The sequence below is a fragment of the Canis lupus genome, chromosome 30, assembly GCF_003254725.2.
Source record: "Canis lupus dingo isolate Sandy chromosome 30, ASM325472v2, whole genome shotgun sequence".
Taxonomy (NCBI): Eukaryota; Metazoa; Chordata; class Mammalia; order Carnivora; family Canidae; genus Canis; species Canis lupus.
The window spans coordinates 20,281,204-20,306,395 of record NC_064272.1 but is presented as its reverse complement, the minus strand read 5'-3'; the positions used below and the strand labels follow the sequence as shown (position 1 = coordinate 20,306,395).

The 25,192-nt window shown below is 34.6% G+C and overlaps 1 protein-coding gene across 1 annotated transcript in view; it reads right to left on the bottom strand.

The window, feature by feature from the left end:
• UNC13C (unc-13 homolog C) overlaps nucleotides 1–25,192 on the bottom strand; it is a 540,818-nt gene that overhangs the window by 4,414 nt on the left and 511,212 nt on the right. Inside the window, exons 30-31 of the mRNA XM_049104442.1 lie at nucleotides 2,426–2,518; nucleotides 763–922 (exon numbers count right to left, since the gene is read on the bottom strand). Coding sequence (XP_048960399.1) covers nucleotides 763–922; nucleotides 2,426–2,518 — 253 coding nt within the window. The remainder of the gene's footprint in view (nucleotides 1–762; nucleotides 923–2,425; nucleotides 2,519–25,192) is intronic.

Below are 25,192 nucleotides of genomic sequence, written 5' to 3'. Positions count from 1 at the left end.
TATACAGCAAATAGAATAATCATTTAAGGATATACATTAGATCATTCATGTTCTTATCTGAAAATTCTTCAAGGCCTTCTATTGAACTTCGAATGTAACCTTGTCTCCTTGACCCTGACTGCAAAATTCTGTGCACCTCTACTTTGTATCCATACTCTGGCTACTTCTTCAATTCATTTCATCTCACTCTCTTGTCCACTACATAATATTTCTTAAATACGCCAAGTATGCTCCTGCCTTAGTCTCTGCATTAGCCATTTTTCTTGGTCTGAGATGCTCTCAACTGTTTTCCATGCATTACTGGTTCTTTTTTTCTTTCCTCTTTAGATTTCAATTTAAAAGTCACATGCTCAGAGAGGCTTTTCTGAGCACCCAGTCTAAGCAGCCAATCAAATAATCTATTCCATCAGCCTATTTTAATTCTCTGTATAGTACTATCCTATGATAAATTTTTGTTTGCGATTTTGATGTTCCTCATTTCTAGAAAGTAACTTCTGTGAGAGCAGAGACCTTCTGTTATATGTACCAAATAATGATGTCTGATGTATGGTAGGCACTGAACAGCTCTTGAACAATGGAAAGGAACTAAAAACATAGCTGTCTTAATTTGCCTGGGATCAGGGATGAACAGGAATACTTCAATCTATAGGTTTTGCTTTCCTTAGCAAAGCCCAGTGCCATTCCTACCGTGAACCCCTCAGTAAATTTAAGCTGTACAGTAGCTATGACCTGGTTGAGTAGGTGAATCGGGTCATGACTTACAACTGGAATGTTTCATTGTACTTTGGTGACCATGTGTTGCTTTTTGTCTTTGTGCCTTGTTTTCTCTTCTTGTCTCCAAGGTTGGGTCCCAGTATACAAACTTCCACAAACGGCCGGAACATTGCAGTGGTCTGCCAGTGTAGGTCATTGATAGCAATCACTAAAAACCAGAGACGGAAAGGAATACAGAGAGTTAGCAAACAAATATGTGAAATCATAGCCTTCCCTTTGGTCCTTAGAGTTAATTATATTTTTAGAGTTAATTTTTTAAAAATGATTTATGAAGCCATAATTTGCCCCAGATAGCATCCTAACTCCATTGATTAAAAAAAGAATATCCTTGAAGAAAAAAACAGTTTACGCCTTGGAATGCATACTTGAATAGGCTTTCAGTTCTAAGCTGTGTGACATTGATGTGGTGAGTTAGCTGTAACTGAAATGACATTTGTTACTGATAAAAAGTTATCCTTGTTTAAGTAAAAATGTGATATTTTCATATAAAAAATGAAGATATATTCATCATGAAATACCTAGAAAATATACAGAAAATAGATTAAGATAAAATCTATAATTTTATCAGGGGAAATGACAATATTCTGGTATGTATACTTTCAATATTTAATTACTTTATATATAGAATGGCGATCAATATATCATAGTTATGATAAACAGTTATGTTTTTGAAGTCCATCATGGTTATCTTTCTACTTCATTATATATTTTCCAATTGCAAATATTCTACTTTACAGATATTCTATCCTATATTTAACTAGTCACTTCATGTTAAATATTATGGCTGTTTCCTAATTTCAGGCATCATAAAGAATTTTTAAATGTACATTCTTTTTTTAAAAGATTTTATTTCATTCATTTTATTTCATTTCTCTCATTGATGAGAGAGAGAGAGACTGAGAGAGAGAGAGAGAGAGGCAGAGGGAGAAGCAGACCCCATGCAGGGAGCCCAACACAGGACTTGATCCCTGGCCTCCCGGATCATGCCCTGGGCCGAAGGCAGGCACTAAACCACTGAGCCACCCAGGGATCCCCATAAATGCACATGCTCATATGTACACTTTTTCTCATCCTTTGATAATGTTAAAAATATAATTAAAATAGTTAATATAGAACTTAACCATTAAATTTCACCTTCAAAATGCCCGCAGCATTGAGAGGGTTTTTTTGTAATCTAAAACCAATAGATTGAACTAGTCATTAAAAACAAACAAACAAAAAAATCAAGCCAGTTGTTGAAAATCACATAGAAAGGAAGTAAATATGTAGGTAGGTAGATAATGTGAATAGTAAGAACATACTGACTTAACATACAAAATTTGAGAAGTAACGGAGCCAACCATAGCACTAACGTTCAATGTATATCCTAGCATCAATGAGAGAAAATGTTCAAACTATATTGTTTTGAAATGTAATCACCAATGTATTTAAACCAATTGGATATTTCAGATAATATAGGTTAAATATCTGTGCCATTGATTTTTTTTTTCAGTTTTAGATAAAAAGTTCTGGTTTCATGAAAAAAATATGAGCATATTCTAAAATAATTAAACATTTAACAAAACAGATCTAAGAAACAATTACTTTTTTATATTATTGCTCAGGCTTAAAGTCTAGGAGGCCGTTTGATCTATCTGGACTTGATATATACCTTTTACAGTGACTTTATGCTCTCCAGTTCCTGGGATAGCAGTGATGTCCACATGAACGGAGATCTGACCCACTGAATCTTTGGAGGGGCGACCTGCAAATAAGCAGACATTTACTGGCTCAAACTTTCAGGCTGCTTTAATAATAGACATGTACATTTTCTGCATAAGGGACTTTAAGGTGAGTTCATGGAAGTGAATGGTTCTTTTCATCAATAGCATATAATAGGTATTGATAAATGTTCACTAACTTAAATTTGCTACGCAGGTTTTAGGCCTTGGTATAATCATTTAGTCCACTGAACGAAAATTTCGTATGGTCCCAGGGCTCATAAGACACCCTGTTAGTAGTAGTATGGTGAAAAGAACTTGCAGTTGCCTTACTAGGTGCTTAATTAAGTTCTATTAATTGCTTATGTGCAAAGGTGTGCTATTGCCTTTCATTCATAAAAGAGTTTTTCTAAATGCACTATATCAAAGCACTGGGGCCACAGAGATGGTTCTGTAGAATATCTCCTTTCATGAAGCCCACAGTAGGCCAAGAGAGACCAGCCTATGAATTGCTGAAATACAGTGTGATAAGTTCTATAATGTATATTTACAAGGTCTACTGATGTCATAAAAAGGCATAGTCAACTCTCCCCTGGTAAAGTTTAGTCAAGGGTTAACATACTGTTTTGGAAAGTGCCTGTGGTTTGGGGTTAAATACATTTAAATTCAAATCATAGTTACACCATTCTCTGATTAGATCTTGTCATATTTTCAAGTTTATTTTCTTATTTGAAACATAGGAATAATAACACCAATCTCTTAATATATACACATGTATTAACATCTATCAACATTCATATTTTTTTCTACAAATAGGAGCATATGTTCTAACTATCCTTTACCTTTTATCTTTTCACCCAAAACTATATTATAATAATCATTCCATTTCACTCTGTATAAAGCTATCCCTTTTTCTTTAAGATAGCCTGGTCTATCACAGCACTAACTACAAACAAATGTTCAATAAATACTTGCATGAAATGAATCACTGAGGTTTTAAAAAAATATTTTATTTATTCATAGAGACAGAGAGAGAGAGAGAGGCAGAGACACAGGCAGAGGAGAAGCAGGCTCCATACAGGAAGCCCGACGTGGGACTCGATCCCAGGCCTCCAGGATCACACCCCAGGCTGCAGGCAGCACTAAACCGCTGCGCCACTGGGGCTGCCCGAGATGTTTATAAATAGTTAAAACATTAAAATATTTAAAACGAGTTAAAATAATGTTTGGCATTTATTCCATTATATGAATATACCATAATTTATTTAACCATATTTTGGTTTTCAAACTTTTGCTATTATGAACAAACTATAATGAGTGCTTATTACTCATATTTACAAGTTTATAGTATAATTTCAGGAAGTAAAATTTACTTATGAAATGTAGGTGGAATTTTAATTTTGTCCCATAGAGATTTTTAAAAGATGATTCTTACTTCTTTTATTTAAAAGTTTTTAAAATTCCAGTTTAATTAACATATAGGATTATATTAGTTTCAAGTATACAATATAGTGCTTCATCAATACTACTACACTGCTCACTACACTACACTACATCATAAGTGTACTTTTAATCCCCTTCACCTATTTCACCCAACTCCCCTCATCCCCTCTGGTAGCCATCACTCTGTTCTCCTGTAGTTAAAAGTTCATTTTTCAGTTTGTTTCTTTTTTTCTTTGTTCATTTGTTCTATTTCATAAATTCTACATATGAGTAAAACCATATAGTGTTTGTCTTTCTCTGATTGACTTATCCCATTTACCATTATACCCTCTAGATCCATCCAAGTTGTTGCAAATGGCAAGATCTCATTCTTTTTTGTGGCTAAGCAATATTCCTTGTATATACATACTATATCTTCTTTATCCATTCATCAGTTGATAGACGCTTGGGCTTCTTCCATAACTTGGCTATTGTAAATAATGCTGCTATGAACATCAGGGTGAATGATCTCTTTGAATTACTGTGCTCGCATTTTTTTGGTAAATACCCAGTAATGCAATTACTGTAACATAGGGTAGTTCTATTTTTTTTTTTTTAAGAGTAGTTCTATTTTTAACTTTTTTTAGAAACCTCAATATTGCTTTCCAGGTTGGCTGAATCAGTTTGAATCCCTACCAACAGTGCACAGGCTCCTTTTTCTTCACATATTTGCTAACACTTGTTGCTTCTTGTGTTTTTAATTTTAGCCACTCTGACAGGTGTGAAGTAATATCTCATTGTGGTTTTGATGTATATTTCCCTGATGATGAGTGATGTTGAGCATCTTTCCATGTGTCTATTGCCCATCTGTATGTATTTTTTTGAGAAATGTCTGCTCATATCTTCTGGCCATTTTTAAATTGGATTATTTGTTTTTATTTTTTTTGGTTTTTTAGTGTTGACTTGTGTAAATTCTTTACATATTTTGGATACTAACCCTTTATAAGATATGTCATTTATAAATATCTTCTCCCATTAAGTAGGGTGCCTTTGCATTTTGTTGATTGTTTCATTCACTGTGAAGAATTTTTTATTATGATGTAGTCCCAATAGTTTATTTTTTCTTGTTTCCCTAGCATCAGGAGACATATTTGGAAAAAAATGCTATGGTCATGTCAGAAAAATTACTGCCTGTAATATTTTCTAGGATTTTTATGATTTCAGGCCTCATATTTAGGTCTTTAATACATTTTGAGTTCATTTCTGTGTATGGTGTAATAAAGTGGTCCAGTTTCATTCTTTTCTATGTAGCTGTCCAGTTTTCCCAACATTATTTGTTGAAGAGACTTTTCCCAATGGAATATTCTTCCCTATGTCTGGGTTTTCTATTCTGTTCCATTGATCTGTTTGTCTATTATTATGCCAGTACCATCCTGTTTTGATTATGCTGGCTTTGTAGTCATATCTTGAAATCTGGGATTGTGATACTTCCAGTTTTGTTCTTCCTTTTCAAGATTGCTTTGGCTATTCAGGGTCTTTTGTGGTTCCATAGAAATTTTAGGTTTATTTGTTCTAGTTCTGTGATAAATGCTATTAGTATTTTGATAGACATTGCATTAAATCTATAGATTACTTTGTGTAGTATGCATATTTTAACACTATTTGTTCTTCCGTGAGCTTTCCCACAGAGATCTTAACAATTTATATGCAATATATGAGACTAACAAAAATCTTATTTTTTTGAATGACTAAATGACTAATGGCCAAAGCTGAAAATAAAAGGTTCCCAATTTCTACCTTCAGGAAATCACTGATCTGGGTCAGAACCTCTCAGCAAGACCTGCTAAGAGCCAGTTCACCACAAGGACCCCCCTGCCCAATCCCAGTCATTTGATGATAAAAGGTTTGAAAGATAGAAAGTGAAGGGAGGATAGGAAATGCTTTTTCTCTTTTCTTTTCTTTTTTCTTAAACCTGAGGTAAAGGGAAGAAAAATCCAAGAGATATACTCCTAATCCTTAGAAATACCAGCAAGATGGTAATTTCAGGTTTGAATTAGTTGTTTACTTAGCAGACAATAAGACCTGAGCCAATTAGGGGACAACCAGCCACAGAGTATGCCAGGACTACCTCCTTAAATCCATGGCTGCTTGAAGATGAGAAATGGTTTCTGAATGGTTTTGAAGTGCCAGAGTTGGGGACAAGAAAGGGAAGATGTGGTTGTGGGCTTTGGCCTTGTCAGGAATTGTCATAGATGGGGCAAAGGTGCAGGCACCTCAGAGGAATGTGGAGTGATGAAACAGGTGAGGTGCATCAGGAATAAGAGGGCAAGTCTGAAGCTTTGGAAGAATCCATTAATGCCTTGAGTGACTATTTGGAAATAAGTCTCACACCAGCCAGTCATGTCTAGCAAGCATCTGCTTCCCCAAAGAGAACGAACTGGAACAGCCTATAGCATTAACCATTAACAATGATCCCTTAAATAAACAATGACTACAAATGATCACCACTGAAGCTGAAATAGTCTTTTCCTTCTCTTTGCTTTCTCCTCCATAACATAAAAACTACCACCAGGAGAAGAAAGATAAGGCAAGAAAAGCCCACACCTTCCTTCTCCTATCCTTCCTACTGCTAGCATCACCATTTTCACCTTCTGGGGAAATAAGGAGAGCTTTGAATCTAATAAATGATTAATGTGAGCAACAACAGGTCTTAAAAATCTGAATAACTTTCTAATGGTGCAAGTAACTAATACAGTACAGATGTGGACTGTGAAATCAGTAACGGAGGCATCTGTGCAACACAAAGTGTGGTCACAAGCAAAGGCGAGAACTTTTTTTTTTGGAAAATAGGATAGTTTTATGTCATCACTAAATTGGTACAAAGTCTTCCTATTCAAGAATATAATATGTCTTCCTATTATACAAGTTGTCTTTTATATACTTCAATTATGTTTTATATTTTTCTTTATGTGAATGACATATTTTTAAAGACCTTTAAAATATTTATTTTAAATTTTATTTATTTTATTAAGATTTTATTTATTTATTCATGAGACACAGAGAGAGAGAGAGACAGAGAGAGAGAGAGAGAGAGAGAGAGAGAGGCAGAGACACAGGCAGAGGGGGAAGTAGGCTCCATGCAGGGAGCCCAATGTAGGACTGGATCCTGGGCCTCCAGGATCATGCCCTGAGCCAAAGGCAGACTCTCAACCGCTGAGCTACTCAAGCGTCCCTATTTATTTATTTTAGAGAGAAAGAGAACATGAGTGGGAGAAAGAGAGAGAGTGAAAGAGAGAGAGACAGAGAGAGAGAGAGAGAGTGTCTCAAGTGGAGTTCTTCCTGGGCACAGAGCCCAATGTGGGGCTTGATCTCATGATGATGAGTCAATTGCTTAATTGACTGCATCACGCAGGTGTTCCAGAATGTGGCATATTTTTAAAAGCTTATCCCAGGTATTTTATCGTATTTTAAACGGGACCACTTCTTCCATTATATTGATAATAGGAAGGGGAGTGATGATTGTGTATGAATATTTTTATCCATCCAGTTGGATTTTTTGAGAGAGAGCAAGAGAAAGAAAGGAGGGTGGAGGAGTAACTGGAGAAGGAGAGAGAGGATCTTAAGCAGGCTCCATGCCCAAGCCCCGCCAACATGAGGCTTTTCCCACGACCCTGAGATCATGACCTGAGCTGAAATCGAGAATCTGATGCTTAACTGTCTGAGCCACCCAGGAGCCCCCACCAACTGAATTTTTTAATGAAAGATTTGCACCTAATTCTTCTGAGTGTTGCACATACATAATCATCTTTAATTAATTAAACATTTCACTTTTCCTTTACAGTTTTTATACTTCTCGTTTGCCTTGGCTAATTTTATTGACTTGTACTTCTACATTACATGACAGTATTTAAAGTAGATGTGCTTGTTATCCTCCATTTGGCTAAGTTCATTTTCTTCTCCACTCTGCCTTCTGTCCCCAGAGGCTATCTATAATTTTAGTGTTGTCTTGTATACACTAGTGTCTATTTGGGTCTAGCCAAAGGGAAGCCCTGGCAAGAGATTAGAAGGAAGGAAGAGCATCAGGTCAGGTATTTCTTTCTTTAGTCTTCTTCCTATGGGCTTACCTTGTGCTGACCAAATCTTGCAACCAAACATCATAATTTCCTTCAAGCAGCTCTCACTAGTGACAGTATTTTTCCAGGTTCTAGTTGCTTCTTCCTCCCTTGTTATGGTCAACAGGTCAATAGTTCACTATTCCTTCTAGTTTCCTTATATTCCCTGTCCATACTTTCCACATAGTTTCTTTATTAAATCCTTTCCAAATAATCTTAATTTGAAGTGTGCCATCTGGGAAATGTACCTGCTAGGACTTCAGTTAACAGAATTCATGTTTCTGATTTGCTCAAAAGTTTAATGAAAATGCTTCTAGTATTTTCCCAATACACTGTTTTGTGGAACAATGAGACAGTCTCGGGGGAGGAGCAGGGCTTAAAATATAGATATGAATTCTTAGCAATTGTTATGGATTTCACAGAAAAGAAAATCCTTAAGGGGACTCTTCAAGGCTGAGTTGGAGTTCATCTTTGAGACAAAGGAGGTCAAGGAAATAGTGTGAGTGTACATTCATCAGACAGAATGGTACATCCTGGAAACTGGAAGTAGTTCCCTATGGATGGAGCACAGATGAGAGAGTAGCAAGAGGAAACCATTAAGAAAATCTTGGCATCTTAAATGCTATTTAGAAGTGTTTAGACATTATCCCAGAGTTTCTTAGTAGTTTCTTAAGTTTTTGGCTATGAATGGCAGAGTCAGATTTATTTCTAAATAATTCCTCTCATTTGTGTAAAAGATGGATCATTCTCATCACTCCATTCTCTTCTGGGAACACTTGCCTCTCACTGTACCATGAATGAAGTCCTAAAATCCAGCACTTTCCTAGAATGCTTCCGAAGACCTTTTACTTCATGTGTGTTGTTGGTCCATGATGTTTTCATTAGCCTAATTCTTAAAAACTTTCTTCATGTTTTCCAAGACAAACCACGTTTTGGGAACATCTTTTCTTGGTTAACCTATGAAGCCCTGTCCAGATACCTCTACTATAAAAATACTTACATTTTTTATCCTATAAATAATCTGCAACTATATTCTTGATTTTGTCAAATACTGAAAATCCTGGACAATGGACTCATTCTGCTTTGATTATGAAGATGTTCTCAGTTACTCACTAACATAATTAAAACTCTATGAATATTCATATTCTTATTTTTATTTGTTTTATTTTCTTTAAAGATTTTATTTATTTATTCATGAGAGACACACACACACACACAGAGAGAGAGAGAGAGAGAGAGAGAGAGGCAGAGACACAGGCAGAGAGAGGAGAAGGCTCCATGCAGGGAGCCTGATGTGGGACTCGATCTCGGAACTCCAGGATCACACCCTGAGCCTAAATCAGATGCTTAACCGCTGAGCCATCCAGGCATCCTTTCTTATTTTTAAAGTAGGGATAAAACCACCTACTTGGCAGCACTGTGGTGAGGGTAAAAAGAGATAATTTAAAAATATGCAGAGTATTTTGAGTCTTGCATTTAATGACTGCTAGGAAATGGTTCCAAGTTTATTATGATAATAATTCAATTCTTAATAAGGGAATATTTAAAAGTTATTAAATTCCTTGAAGATTCATGCATAATGCCCACATATAAAAATTATGAAAAATACTATGGACATTATGGTTATCTAGATCAAAGACTGTAAGAAGATAACTTCAGAATGATGGATGTTCTGCTCAAAACCTTGGAATTCTACTTTCTTCACTAAGACTTTCTGGGTTGTGTAGAATAGAGATGGCAGATTTTTAGAGCCCTCAAATGTCTAATAGAGAAAACTCCTCCTTTATAATGTAAAATCTTTTATTAATCAAGTATCTGGTAAAATGAGTCTTCTTGATTAACAGTATTGTTTTGTTTTTGTTGAAATCACAGTTGATGGGAAAAGGCCTCTAAGTGAAGTGAAAATGCATCCAGGTTGCATATTTGTCATTGTTATTTTACTAAGGATCAGAGCTTGTTCAGTGCTTGGGTTTGTGGTTAAAACTTGTCTGGATTGTCCTATATGTATTCTAGGAGCAGTGATATAGCAGTGGCTGGGTTCTGCCCAGAGTAAACATCATGAAATGATGGCCAGGCAAGTAATTGATTTGATGTGTTTATAACTGAGAAGAGCCTTCCATCAGGACACTCACTTGGAGATGTCACTTCTTCATTTGCGTTTCTAATCACCAGGTTAAAGTTTTTAATTGTGTTGTTACAGAATTTGAGAGATTTTTATGGTAGAAAATATAAAACTCTAGTTAGGAAACTGTGGATTTGTTTGCTGCCCTTACATTGGAGGAAAAATTTTACACTCTTTTAAAACAAATAACAGCTTAAGAGACTTGCCTAAAACCATTTAAAAGCTATTGTTTAAATGCACAGATACATGTTTTCCCCTTTTACAAATTGCTTTTTTGCAGTCTTCTACATGTACCTGCTGTCTGTGTATGTAGGAGTATGTGTGTTTCCTAAAGAGATACAGACAGTTGCAATGGGAAAAGAAAAACATTAAAAATTATACTTATGTACTCAGCAGTGCTTGAACACTTTTGTGAAATTGCCTGAGTGGATACATTTACTAGACTCTAAAGATACACATTTCCCTAACACAAAATGTGAAATTTACTGCTCAATCAACTCAAGCATAGCCTTGAGAACTGACTTCTTAATGTGTTACAACCCTAAACAAGTAGAATTAGGGAGTAGTTTAAAAGCATTTATCATAGCCATTATTGCTTTAATAGTCATGCTATTTGCAATTGCCAACTCCAGGTCCTGCTAGCATGGTAAGTGTTTACACCACTCCGTGGTAGCCACGTTATGGCTGGTATCATAGTTAATTACGGAGATTTTTTTCTTCCTAACTACATTTTATAATGACGAGAAACATTAATAATTCATAATTTTATATCCAATTATATAATACACATATTCTTTGATAGATACTAAATGACCAATTCATTGGTTCAATGTGCAAGCAGTCCTTACTTTACATGGTGTGATATGCCCAGATTTCATCTTCCACAGTTTAGTTAAGTAACGCCTGTGTCCCAACAGACAGGTTTAGATTTCAGTTACAATGGTGTACTATGTGTATGGTTCCACAAAGTACAAACTTTGCTACTAGATTTTTAGTCCACAAATCACTACTTGTAGTAACAGATATATCATTAGTGATCAACTACATTGCTTCTTTCAAAGTCTGTTGGTATCCATCTGTTCGGTTTACACACAGTGAAGTGTGTAGTTGTGTTGATGCCTTGTTTCCCATTGATAAACCGATGTAACATTTTCAAACATGGATGATCAAAAGAAGGAACTGACCAGCAAAAATGCAAGTGCAGCAAAGAAACAAGTGATAAGATTAGAGTGGAATTTGCATGGAATGTAAATGAGTTAATTGACATGATTACTGAGCTTGGGAATTTGACACTCCTACAAATGGAGAGACTAAAGAATAGCTGGGGACCTCCATAGAAGTGAACTGATTGGCAATAGATGAAGAAGAAGATGAAGATGTCCTAGCAGAGGTGACATTGGAGGAAAATCTTCACATTTAAGAAACCTTGAGATATGTTATGATATTGAAAGGAGAAAGGAGAAAATGCCAGTAATTGACCCAAACTTTGGAAGGAGGATGACATTCCATCAAGGCATACAAAAGATGTTTGCCCTTTATAGTTACATGATAAGAAAAAGGCAAGTACTATTCAAACTACTCTTGATACGATTTTAAAAAGAAATTAAACACTTTAATTTTCAATGTTTTTAGTATTTCCAATTACAATGTATTAAATGTTCTATTTATTTGCCTATAGATTTATAACTGACAATAAAAGGCCTTGTTTCTTTTGACAATGTTTCCAAGAGAAAAAAATCCTACTTTTTTTCCTATTACTTAGCAAAATTGCCTTTGTACAATTGTGGTTTGCTTGGTTATTTTTACTCTGCATTACTGTGCAAAGTGAGCACTGGGTACATATATCTGAGTTGATTCATTTACTACTTTTGCAGGTGCTGAAACTATGGAAGCTGCTTACTTAAGTCAGATGTGAGTTAGATACATGTGTGTTATACTGTGTTAGATATTTTTCCTCCCATCTAGCAGGTTTGGTTGGCTATAGCTTTGAATCGGATTACCAGCCTTTGTACATGGTGGAATCTGTTCATTGCCTATCCCAGGGTAAAAAAAAAAAAAAAAAAAAAAAATTAAAAAAAAAAAAGGAATTGAACAAAAGCATTTGAAGAAAATATATATCGATCAGGCAGTTATTTCCCAAAAGAGAAAGGCAACATATAAGAGATTCCACTTCCCATGGAACAGAATATGAAAATCACCTAATATGGTGCTTTTTAATGCATTTATCAATTTTTGTAAAACGGAATGAAAATTTAATCAGAGGCTATGCCTGTTATATAATCTTTTTTATTCAAAATCCATTGGAATTAGATAGTTGTGTCTCAAATCAACACCTGGGCCTCTGAAATGTGTCTTTTGTCACCAACGTTAGTAGCCGAGGCTTACCAAACTTTCTCCTTCAGGAATGAGAACTGCTTATGTGAATAAACATTGGCAAATGGTGCAGGATGAAAGAACTGATTGCTTTATTTTAAGTCCTTTTTAGAAGAGCAGCTTTTGAGGATAATAGATCCTGATTACTATCAGATTATGATATACCATTATATAAGCACACTAATAGAGTTAGTTTCTCATCCTCCATAATTTTAGCACACTCTGTGAGGGAATAATATTATAAACATTTAGTAATGATTATTCATGTAATGTTTCAAGTTGGTAATTACCCTTAAGACCTCAATAAGCATTCTGTAAAATATCAGATGAAAACTATTACAACTTCTCCAGTAACTCCTACATTTTAGCCAGACTGCTTAAGCCTCTGACAAGGGGATTTGAATCTGGTTCCATGGATCTTTGCTGGGACCCTCTAAAAGTAGGCATGGCTTCATGCGAGACAACCATTCTGGCAATGTCACAGTTGAAAATCATAGCTGGAAGATCTACAACTCCAAGTGGGAGTAACCTACCTCCATTAAGTTCTCTAAGTTGTTAGACATCATCAAAGATTGTAGGTAGAATAAACCAGGAAGTGTCTTATTGACTTGAACTCTTTTCCTCCTCTTATAGACCTTCTTGTGCTTTCCTCCTGATTCTCACCTGTTCTTTGCTCATTATCTCCAACTATTTAATACATATTTGAAGGAACTCACGGTAGTCATGAATGGTTACAATTTTTGACCACTTATGTGTGGCAGGCATTGTGCTAAGTGCTTTAATTATGAGATCTTGCTTTGATATTAGAAAAAGGAATGTGTACATTTTGCAGATGGTGAGACTGGGGCCTAAATGTTACCTGTCCAAGTCACTAAAGGGAAAAGCTGGGGCCTGATCTTGGATCTCTGGTATAGAAGATACAGTATATACCATGCAGTGATGCTAATTAAATAGCTTTTCTCCCAGCTCCCACTTTCACATCAAAGAGGAAAAAGCAAACTCCATCTTGGTGTTTTATTTTCTTTTTTGGCATTTAAAATCTTGCTGAACTAAAATGGAAAAAAGATCTGAAATCAAAGATAAACATCGTACTACATAGAGAGCATCTGGATACCTTAAGATTATGTTTTTATGTGATAACACTTAGCTTGCATTTGCAACTTTTTTAAAAAGACATATTTATTCATGATAGAAAGAGAGAGAAAGAGAGCGAGGCAGAGACACAGGCAGAGGGAGAAGCAGGCTCCACGCTGGGATCCCCATGCAGGACTTGATCCTGGGACTCCAGGACGGCGCCCTGGGCCAAAGGCAGGCGCCAAACCATTGAGCCACCCAGGGATCCCCGCATTTGCAACTTTTTATATTAAACATAAACACCACAGTTATCACTCAAATATATGTTTAAATTAATTTTGCCTCCTGGAAAAATATGGTTTCTTAGATCTCTGTGCTTTAGTCCTAAACTTACTACTGATTGAAATATCTTTTATTTCTTGCAAATTTTTCATAATTCATGTTAGTTAACATATAGGATAGCATTAGTTTCAGGAGTAGAATACAGTGATTCATCACTTACATGTAATACTCAGTGCTCATCCCAACAAGTGCCTTCCTTAATGCCCATCACACATTTACTGGATTCCTCACCTCCCCTCCCCTCCAGCAATCCTCAGTTTGTTCTCTATAGTTAAGAGTCTCTTATGGTTTGCCTCCCTCTCTGTTTTTATTTTATGTTTCCTTCTCTTCCCCTATGTTCATCATTTTTGTTTCTTTAATTCCGCATATGAATGAAATCATATGATATTTGTCTTTTTCTGACTTATTTTGCTTAGCATTGGTTCTGTCCATGTTATTGCAAATGGCAAGATTTCATTCTTTTTGATGGCTGAGTAGTATCCTATTAAACACACACAAACACACACACCACTTTATGGACTGAAATAGATTGCTATTTTACATCACTGAGTTTTCATGGCTATAGCATGCCATGAAACATCCTTCATAGTGTTGCTGCGAAATTAGTGATTAATAAGATTTAAGATGTGTCAAATCTTTGAATTAAGTCACTGTGCTAATTGGATATCCTTTTAGAATTGTACTGGAAAGTTTAGTTATCTTAATTTGAAGTAGTTTAGGATTGAAAAATATAGTTTTCAGAATGAAAGTATTTTAGAACTAAACAGGGCCTTGGAAACTATTTGACCAATCTCTTATTGGAAGCTAAATGTCTTAAACAAATTAATATCATTGGTAGGTTTCCTTATTTTCAGTTATGGTCTCTTTCAACTGACAAGCTATCTTGCCTCTGAAAAGGCTTTTAAAATCCACCTGATGGGACAGACCATCAAAAAAAAAAAAAAAAAAAAACTGAGGTTGGTAGGATGTGAATATGGTCAGTCACTGCTGTTTTTTCTTACCTGGAAATTCAGTACTTAAAAAAATCAGAAAATTTTCAACTTCAACGCTGACTTTAAACACTTACTAGTATCTGAGACCTATTTCTAATGAAGTCAGTCATTAGCTGTTTCACGTGACCTGTCAAAAATCTCTCTTCCAAAGTCTATTCATGCACTACAATTACTAACAAACAAGAGTGCCTATGAGGGAAAAGGAGGAGATGGATAATTTCCACATGGCAGCATGTATTCACACCAGTTAACTCATTATTGATAGGAAGAGACTAGGGAATGATGCATTTTGAGGGAGGAGAGTTTCAGAACACGTTTTTTCTTCTTGTCACTGAAGTCAGTAAACATAGTAGTAGGAGCCTAGCTAGTTCAGATGAGCAAAGTCAGGCTTGGGGCTATGCACCCCTCACTTCAAATGATTGGATCTATCAGTCACCAAAGACTGTTGAGAAGTAACTGTTTATCTTACCAATTTACCTCAAAGTATTGTCTGAATAGATCATCTTCCTTGAGGATGAGTAAATACAGGGCTTCTGAAAAACAAAATCTACAGCACAAGAAAAGAATAACAATATCTCAAGGATTCAAGGGAGAAAGCCTATTCCTAGAAACGATGTTCCTGAAGAAATCAGAATAAAAAATGGAGCCATAATAAATGTACACTATAAGCAAATATTTTGAGCTATGAATTCTGAATTTTTAAATAATTTAGTTTGTTTTGGAAAAATTAATAAGGCACAAAATTATCCTTATATATAATAACATATATAAATATTTTATATAAATAATAAAATATATACATATATTTAGGTGAAGAAGAGAAGAAAGGAAGAGGGGAGTAAAGAGGGTAAGAAAGGAGGAAGTAAAGGAAGAAGGAATATATCCAAAAAGAAAAGCAAAATACAATTTCAGCTGGTCTATAATTTTCTCACAAAATAAAATTCAGAAGGAAATGGAACAATGCCTACAAAGTTATGAGGGAGAGATTCTATGATCTTAGAATTTTAAATGCAGCCAAGTTATTTCTCATCCATGAAAGAAACAAAGTAATTTCCAAAAATTCAAGAGCTAAAAAAAATTTTTAATGTTTATATTATACATATATGTTTATATTATATATATATATATATATATATATATTTTTTTTTTTTTTTTTACCCCCAGAGGAGACTAAAGAAGTTGTGTTGTATAAAGCATGGCAATGAGCACTGGTGCCATTTAAATATGACAATGTATTTTATTGTAACTGCCAGGTGAGTATCAAATGGATACATATCCCTTATTAATTAGATTTGAGTTTATGAGGGCAGGCATAGTCTTCTTAGTTTTATATTCACAGTGCCTGCCTCTGTGCCTGACACAATGAAGAAGCTCCATAAAGAGGTAGAAGAGTAGGAATTTGGATGCTGTATGGATTGAACAGGAAGGCAGGTATTAAGAAGGGATGAACTATGTAATGGGAATGTAACTTTGAAAGCTTTGTTCTCTTGGTTCTAATGTTGGAATATTGGGTAAGTGAATCAGTGGTGAAATGAAATTATGGACACACTCACTGGAGATTTTCCTTTTCAAACTAAATGGGTATTGATCTATGCCTGGCTTCTAATATAGAGAAGTACTTTCTTGTAATATAATAGCTACAGAGACCAGTTGCCATCTTTGCAGGAAAATCATGATTTTGAATAGTTAAAAACAATTCTGTGAATAGATGGAGTGCAAAATATGCTTTGTAGTTTGGAGCTTAAAGATGCTCATGGAAGTTTCTTAATTATAAAGATTTTGCGAGTTTGGGTTTGTCGAATTGGCAAGTTCTATTTAATATTGTGTTAAAATGACAAGACACAAGCAATAATGAAAGAAGAATAAAAAGAAAAATCCTGGGGTGGGGGCACCTGGGTGTCTCAGTGGTTGAGAGTCTGCCTTTGGTTCAGGTTATGATCCCTGGGTCCTGGAATGGAGTCCTGCATCAGGCTCCCCGTGGAAAGACTGCTTCTCCCTCTGCCTGTCTCTGCCTCTCTGTGTTTCTCATGAACAAATAAATAAAATCTTAAAAAATTTTTAAAAAGAGACAAGTCCTGGGAAGAAACACTTAAAATTATAGAGAAAGTCTACAAAACTAGGTCTGAAGTTCACCTGGGTGAGGATTCATAAAAGGAAAAACATGAAAATTATTAAATATAAGAAATAAACAGAGCAACATGCTAATTAGTTAACAACCACTCCCCATCAAGTCTCTCTGGGGAACTGCTTTCATTGGTAAAACAGCTAGAACACTAGGAAATTGTGATAGACTTTTTACCTCCCCTCACTTTGTTACAGCACTCCTTTAATGTTGCATTACATTATTTATGTGCTTCTAGTTTGTCTTGCCCACCAAAATATAAACTCTGTGAGGAAATGATTTTTGTCCTGGTCACAGATATTTAGTGCCTAACATAATGCCCAATACATGGGAGGTACTCAATAAATTTTTGCCAAATATACATATTTACAAAAATTTTAAAAAGGTTAAGAATAATGCTTAAAGTGCAAGTTTGAGGTTCTAAGGAATAATTATAAATGATTTTATATATATATATATATATATATATATATATATATATATATATATATAAAACCTTGGAGTTTTATCATGATTTACATCTCTCTTTTGACTTTGCAGCTTTTAAATAAGAGATAAAGTATTATAAAAACAGTTGAGATCCCAAGAATACTTCTCCCTGTCCTCATTCTCCATTATCATGGACTTAGAGCTTATTCCTTAAATGTTTTATACTTGTATTGATCAATCCATAAATATGCATTTATAAATCTTATATGTATTATTTAATACATTTAAAGATACTTATAAAGTACTCTGAGTATAATTTTATACCTTGCTTTACTTCACTCAATTTAGAGGTTTAATAAATGTTGCTATAGTTCATTCATTTATAATCTCTGTATCATTTTATGAATAGATCATTATTCATTCATGTACTCCCCATTAATGATTATTTAGGTTGTTGCCAATATTTTACTGTAGCAAATGAAGCAACAAAATATCAATAGCTTCAATAGCCATTTTTTTGTCTCCTGTTGAGATTTTGATCAGCATTGAACTTATAGATTTATTGGGACCTTGATGATGATGTTGAGCAGTCCATGAGCATGGTACTTCTCCGTTTATTCACTTATTCATTTATGTTTTACTTTGAACAAAATTTCAACTTTTCCTTCGAGGTTTAATACATATTTTGCTAAATTTACTTGTAGGTATTTTGTTTTTGTCATTTTAAATGATTTTTTCTTTTTCATTGTCTAATTGGCTATTCATTGTGCAAAGAAATACTATTGCAGTTGTATGTTTATTTTGTAAGGAGCTATCCTGTTAAAACTACTTATTCTAGTAGTTTACAGATTTGCTTATGCCTTCTATGTAAATAATGTCTGCTTGTAAGGTTTTTCTTTTCTTTTTCAATTCTGTTTTTGAGTAGAGAAGAACATAATCTCCCTAATTAATTTTATGTGTCTATAACCTTGAGACAAAAACTTAACATGGAAAGTATATAAAGAGGGACACCTGGGTAGCTCAGTGGTTGCACATCTGCCTTCATCTCAGGTGGTGATCCCACGGTCCCAGGATTGAGTCCCACATAGGGCTCTCTGTGAGGAGCCTGCTTCTCCCTCTGCCTATGTCTCTGCCTCTCTGTTCTCTAACAAATAAATAAATAAAATCTTAAAATATAGAGGAAGGTATGTAAAGAGAACCCCACCAAACTAGTTTGTACATATAATGATAAAAGCTAAATGCGATATTGATATTGATAAAATGCAACCCTTTCACCAAATACAGTTCATTTTAATCATAACTAAAAAATTAACTCATAAATTCTAAATAAAAACCTTTGATAAATTTTAGTGCCCATTCATGATAGAAACTTAAATAATTCAGGTTTTAGGCATTGGTTTCTGAATGTGTTAAAGTATATTTCTTTTAAAACAATAACCAATACTGTACCCACATGTTAATTATTAGAAGCCTTTTTTAAAAATTGGGTTGGGCAGCCCAAGTGGCTCAGTTGTTTAGCACCGCCTTTGGCCCGGGGTGTGGTCCTGGAGACCTGGAATCGAGTCCCACATTGGGCTCTCTGCATGGAGCCTGCTTCTCTCTCTGCCTCTCTCTGTCTCTCATGAATAAATAAATAAAATCTTTAAATAAATAAATAAATAGGGACAGTATAAAATCAGTGGTCTGAAAATTTATATGAAGGTGATGATTTAAAAATTTAAAGTAGAGTTTGGCTCTTAGAAATGGCAACAATTTTATTTTTTGCAGCACTATGCTTGTAAAAAAAACTAACATAATTAAAAAAGTATTTGCTTTAAGAGAGTTTCTTGAATTACCTTGATGAGAGATAAAAATCATAAAAAAAATAGTTACATGATTTTGGATGACAATATATCAAAGCAGCAAAATAGATGTATGTATACGTTGTGTGTGTGTAACATATATTCCCTGAAATAAACCTAATTAAAATGCGATAAAACCATGAAATTTGATTCAAGCATAAAAGGATAATTATAAATAAAAGAAAAATATATCTCTAACGTTAAGATAAAATACATTCAGAACATCACTTATTTGAATATTTACTTATAGATTTACTTCAATTCTTTTTTTTTTTTTTTTTAATTTTTATTTACTTATGATAGTCACACAGAGAGAGAGAGAGGCAGAGACACAGGCAGAGAGAGAAGCAGGCTCCATGCACCGGGAGCCCGACGTGGGATTCGATCCCAGGTCTCCAGGATTGCGCCCTGGGCCAAAGGCAGGCGCCAAACCGCTGCGCCACCCAGGGATCCCGATTTACTTCAATTCTAATCAGAATCCCAAAGGCTTTTAAAATACATTTTTTACAGGATCCAAAGCCCATTAAAAAATGCGTTTCTAACAGAAACTAGGGACTTATTAAAAGCAGAACTTATTAAAGGGAATTAAGATCTTACCACAACTTATTAAGTGAAATAACATATTAAAAAAGAAAGATGAAAATTTTTTCTTATAAAATATTAAAACATCTTATTAAGCAACAGTAATTAAATTGGTCTAATTCTGGACTGTAAATGGTCAAACAGAATAGGATAAGAGGTCCAGAAACAAAATTCCAGTATAATTAAGATATTGATGGCAAAGGGACCATTAGTGGGAAAGGGGAAGAGACTCAATAATTGGTGAAAAATTGGCTACTACTGGGGGAAGAATTTTAATTTACATCATCACTGTATATCATACCTCAGTATGATATCATACTGATATGTCATACACCAAAGACAATTTATGATATATTAAACATACATCAGTATGATATCATACTGATATATCATACACCAAAGACAAGTTCTAATATATTAAAAAAGTCAAAATTGAAAAATCAAACTAAAAGAAGAATATAACATAGACAAGTTTTTAGTTGATATTTGCTTGGGGAAAGACTCCTTGGACTTAAAATCACAAGTGAAAACACATGAAAAATAATTTGTAGGTCAAAAGACATCATAGGCAAGTAATCAACTGAGAAAAGGTTGCAACAATGTTACAGAGAGTTATTCTCCTTAATTTATAAAGCAATCATACAAATTCATAAACTATGAGATGCCAGTAAATAAATAAATAACTCTAAGATGCCAAGAAATAACTGAATATAGGTCATAACCAGACAATTCACAAAGAGAAATTCAACTAGTTAATAATGAAAATGTTTGACTTTTTAAAAAATATATATTTTATTTATTAGAGAAATAGCAGGAGTCGGGAGAGGGGCAGAGGGAGAAGGAGAAGCAGATTCCCTGCTGAGTGTGGAGCCCAGTAGGAGATGCAGTCCCAGGACCCTGAAATCATGACCTGAGCCAAAATCAGATATCAACGGATATGGTGCCACCCAAGCACCTTGAAAATATTTAACTTTTTAATAATCAAGTTAATGAGCACTGAAATATCTAGTATTAGCTATTGAATTAGCAAATATGTTAAATACAACAACCTAGTGCTAGAGATGTAGTGAAAAATCTAAAATTCTAATTGCTTTTGATGGAAATGGAAGTTAGAACAAACTATCATTGGAAAAATACTTGGGTATTACATGCTTTCTAGATATTCACAGCTTTGGGCTTAGTATTTTCATAATGGAATTCTATCCAAAATGTAAGTCTAAATATGCAAAAAACTTTACATGAGTATGTTAAATGTTTAAAATATTAATTGAAAATTGAGAAATAAATTTAAGTATTTTGTAATTGGGGAAAAAGCAAATTATGAAATCTCTATGTGATTGGCTAGGAGTATGACATTGATAAAAAGCCGATAATACAATGTAAAATATTTAGTTTGAAATATTATATGGAAAGGATACAGAAATGTATATAAAGCTTCTGAAGTATTTCTAAGAAATATAAGATGAATATCAAAAGTTTAATAGTTTCTAAGTAACCTTTCCTTTTTTTATGCTGATCTATATTTTCTATTGTTTTCTAATATGCATATGTTACCTTTATAATCCAAATAAAATAAAACTAGTTAAAACAAGGCTTTAAAACTCCTATCAAGGGATTTTGACTTAATATTGGTTAAAACACAAAGCTTGCCAATAAATAGGAATCTTAAATTCCCTATTATAGAGGTTTGAAATAATACATCCATATATTTACAGAAGAGTTTGACAGAGATTATAAATAACTGAATCTTTCAGGATTCCTATAAGTATATTTTAAAAACTCAACCAGCCTTTATACTGGCCTTCTGAGTTCTTTAGATGCTATCTTATTTCTCATATTTGATTCTCAAATTTCTTGGCTGTCTTATCTATATTTGCTCACTTATTTCTCTTAGTTTGCTATCATCTCAGCTTGCAGCATAATTCCACAGAAATTTTGAGAGTTTCAATGATGTCTTTATTAACCAGACATGTATTTTTCCCAGTCCTTTGCTCTTTGCTGTCTTTGGCCTTGATATGGTTGGCTGCCCTCTTACAGTCCTTTCCCCCTTGGCCTTCTTTGCTGTCTACTTTCTTGGTTCACTACTTACTTCTCTGGCTTACTCTGTCTCAGTCATCTTTGTAGCCTCCTTTTTCTTTCAGCTCTTTGTTGTGTGTCGCTCTCCATATCATCCCTTGGCTCTCTCCTCTCATCCTAATACTTAGCTATCTAGTTTCTACTCTAATTTTCATCACATTAATTTCCAAGTCTGATCTTTCAGCTGAACTCCTTTTCCCAATTGTCTAATGGATCTCCTGCTTGATGTTTTCTCCTTCACTTAACCTCATCAAGTCCCAAAATTAACTTATGGTGTTCCCACACCTCCTCCAGTTGACAACTCTTCATTTCTAACTTTGTTTAAGATTTTATTTATTTATTTGAGAGAGAGATTGCAGAATGAGAGAGATTACAAGCAGGGATGAAGTGCAGAGGGAGAGGGAGAAGCAGACTTCCTGCTGAGCCGGGAGCCCAACACAGGTCTTGATCCCAGGACCCTGAAATTACAATCTGAGCTGAAGGCTGATGCTTAACTGAGCCACCCAGGCATCCCTCCATTTCCAACCTTAATAACACCATTCTTCCTGCCATCTAAGCTCAAATCATTGAAAACTCCATAGGACTTACCCACACGCTTTATTTGCTGATCCTAATAACTAAATCATGTCTTTTTTTATTTTTTTAAGATTTTATTTATTTATTTATGAGAGAGACAGAGAGAGGCAGAGACACAGGCAGAGGGAGACACAGGCTCCCTGCAGGAAGCCTGATTCAGGACTCAATCCGAGGACCCCAGGATTACGACTTGAGCCAAAGGCACACGCTCAACTGCTAAGCCACCCAGGCATCCTTAAATCTTGTCTGTTATTCTTTACATAGTTTATTCGATTCAATCTCTGCTTCAACATGCTACTCTGTTAGTTTAGGCCCTTCTCACCACATCTAGATAGCTATGTCACCTTCCAAGTCACCTTGCTTTCATGTAATTCTATTGCATTTTGTATAACTTAGCAGGACTAAGCTTCCCAGGATACAAATTCCATCCTGTTACACTTCTCCTCTGAAAACCAAGGCTCCTTTTGCTTTTACAGGAAATTCCAAATTCCTTAAGTAACCTTTGGCTTTAGAAGTCCTATCTCCATTAATTATAATCAAATTTATCTCTTACTACAATTAGCAATATCCCTTTTCACAAGCCTTTATTCCATATATTCACATCCTGTCCCCTCTAAGCTCTGCCATCCCTCCATGGCTTGCCCAGTCACTCCAGTCTATGTTATTTATTGTCATTTGGGCCACTTCTGCACTCTTATTCATATCACCCATTTTGGCAACTGATAATGATGTATTCCTATATTTTCTCCTGCCAATCAAAATTTATTGTGTCTTGCACCAATATTAAAGTAGCTTCAATATTAAATTTAAAAAATAATTGTCTAAAATGTTTGATTAAATATCTGCTATTGACAAAGCAGGTAGGATTTTTGAAGGCAAAAAATGTTAATTGGTAAGTTTTGATGATGTGATTCTGTTACGAGGCAGTGTGCATAGAAGATAGGAGCTCAGTCTCTGGGCCATGCTGCATGGACTTGAAGGCAGACTCCACCACATATAAGCTGGGTGACCTTGGGCAAGTTACTTAGTCTCTCTGTGCTTCAATTACTTCATTCATAAAACAGAAATAATATCTGTACTTGCCTCATTCAAATGTTACAAAGATTAAATGCATTATCACCTGCATATAGAAAGTCTTTCCAATTACTGTGGTTGTTTCTTAAAATATTATGCCGGTCATCTCCTTTGACCTAGCAATTTCTTTTTTTTTCTATTGAAGAAATCTTCAATTTCTATTCTTCTATGAATCTGTCAAACATAAATACTTGCATAAATATTCAAAGACACGTATGACTAAAGATGTTAATGGCAACATTTTTACAATGGTCAAAAAATTAGATGCATAAGTAGTAAAATGAGGAGTATAATCATCATATATTTTATATTATGAAATAGGAATCCACACTAAAAGAGTGAAAGAAATCTGTATAAATTATGAAAATATATGTATGAAAAATCAAATAGCCTAAAAGTATGCATGCTATCCAATTACATGGGAGGAAGAAAGAAGAATATAAGTTTTATATGTGCATGATCAAATATCTGGTGAATGAACATAAAAGTGTCCATAACAGGGATGGAATTAGTGAAGTGTATTAGCTCTTCAATCATGCACTTTCAAATTATCTGATTTTATTTTAGTAAGCATCTATCACTTGTTAATTAAAATGTTTCCATATATAAAAAGAACCAGAAATGTAGAGTAGGAAAATGTAGATGATGAGTTTGGTTCACTGACTTAGAGTCCTGTGCTGTCCTTAACAATGAGAGTACACGCTTTACTGATGTGGCTGTCATATTGACCAGGATGTTATCCACTCCTGCCAAGCAGATATCTTGAACAAATTGCTGAATGCAGCTGTGAGCAAGTAATTGAATGGCGTTGAGAGGAAAATTAGTAATATGCATTGATGAGTAGATGGACCCGTGTTTGCAGTGATCCAGTAATAGATACCTGGATGACAGCAGAACACAGAGCTCACTTCCTTTGGGTAATCAGTCAAGAATGCTCACCCAGCAGAATATTCTCAAGCAGCAGTAAAAGCCATTAAAAATCAGTTTTGTAAGGGATAATAGAAATATCCAACAAATGACCATAGGTTACCAATAATAGGTCACAGGCTGAGGGTTCATTTAATAAAGACTATACTGCAGGCCAAAAAACTGAAGAACTAGAGTTTAGTGTTGAAAGAGCAGAATTAGACTTCACTACCACATTGGAGCAGCTACTCTGCAGGAGGCGGGTGTACACAAATTAACTCCTTTGCAGAAAAGGCAACAGGACTTGGTAATGCATGACTCTGACCTTTCCATCAGGAACTGGTCTAATCTAATGTAATGCAGCAAGGATAACATAACAAACAAGATAGAAGGAACTTTAAAGGACAGAAATAAATAGCATTTGTCAAAATAGAAGTAAGAGAATACTTAGGGTTCCACTTCTCAACAGATACAGTGAACATAAGGAATTTAATTGAAGAATCCCCCCACTCACTGTGATTCCTTTTCTTCTAGGCTTTTCTTTTTTTTTTTTTTTTTTGCTTATTCATCATTACACAGTACTGAATATGACTTTGAACTTGGAAATCTGGAATGTGTAAAAGCTGAGTTACAATACGGATTTTAAAAATAATTTCTTCATTTGGTAATTAATTT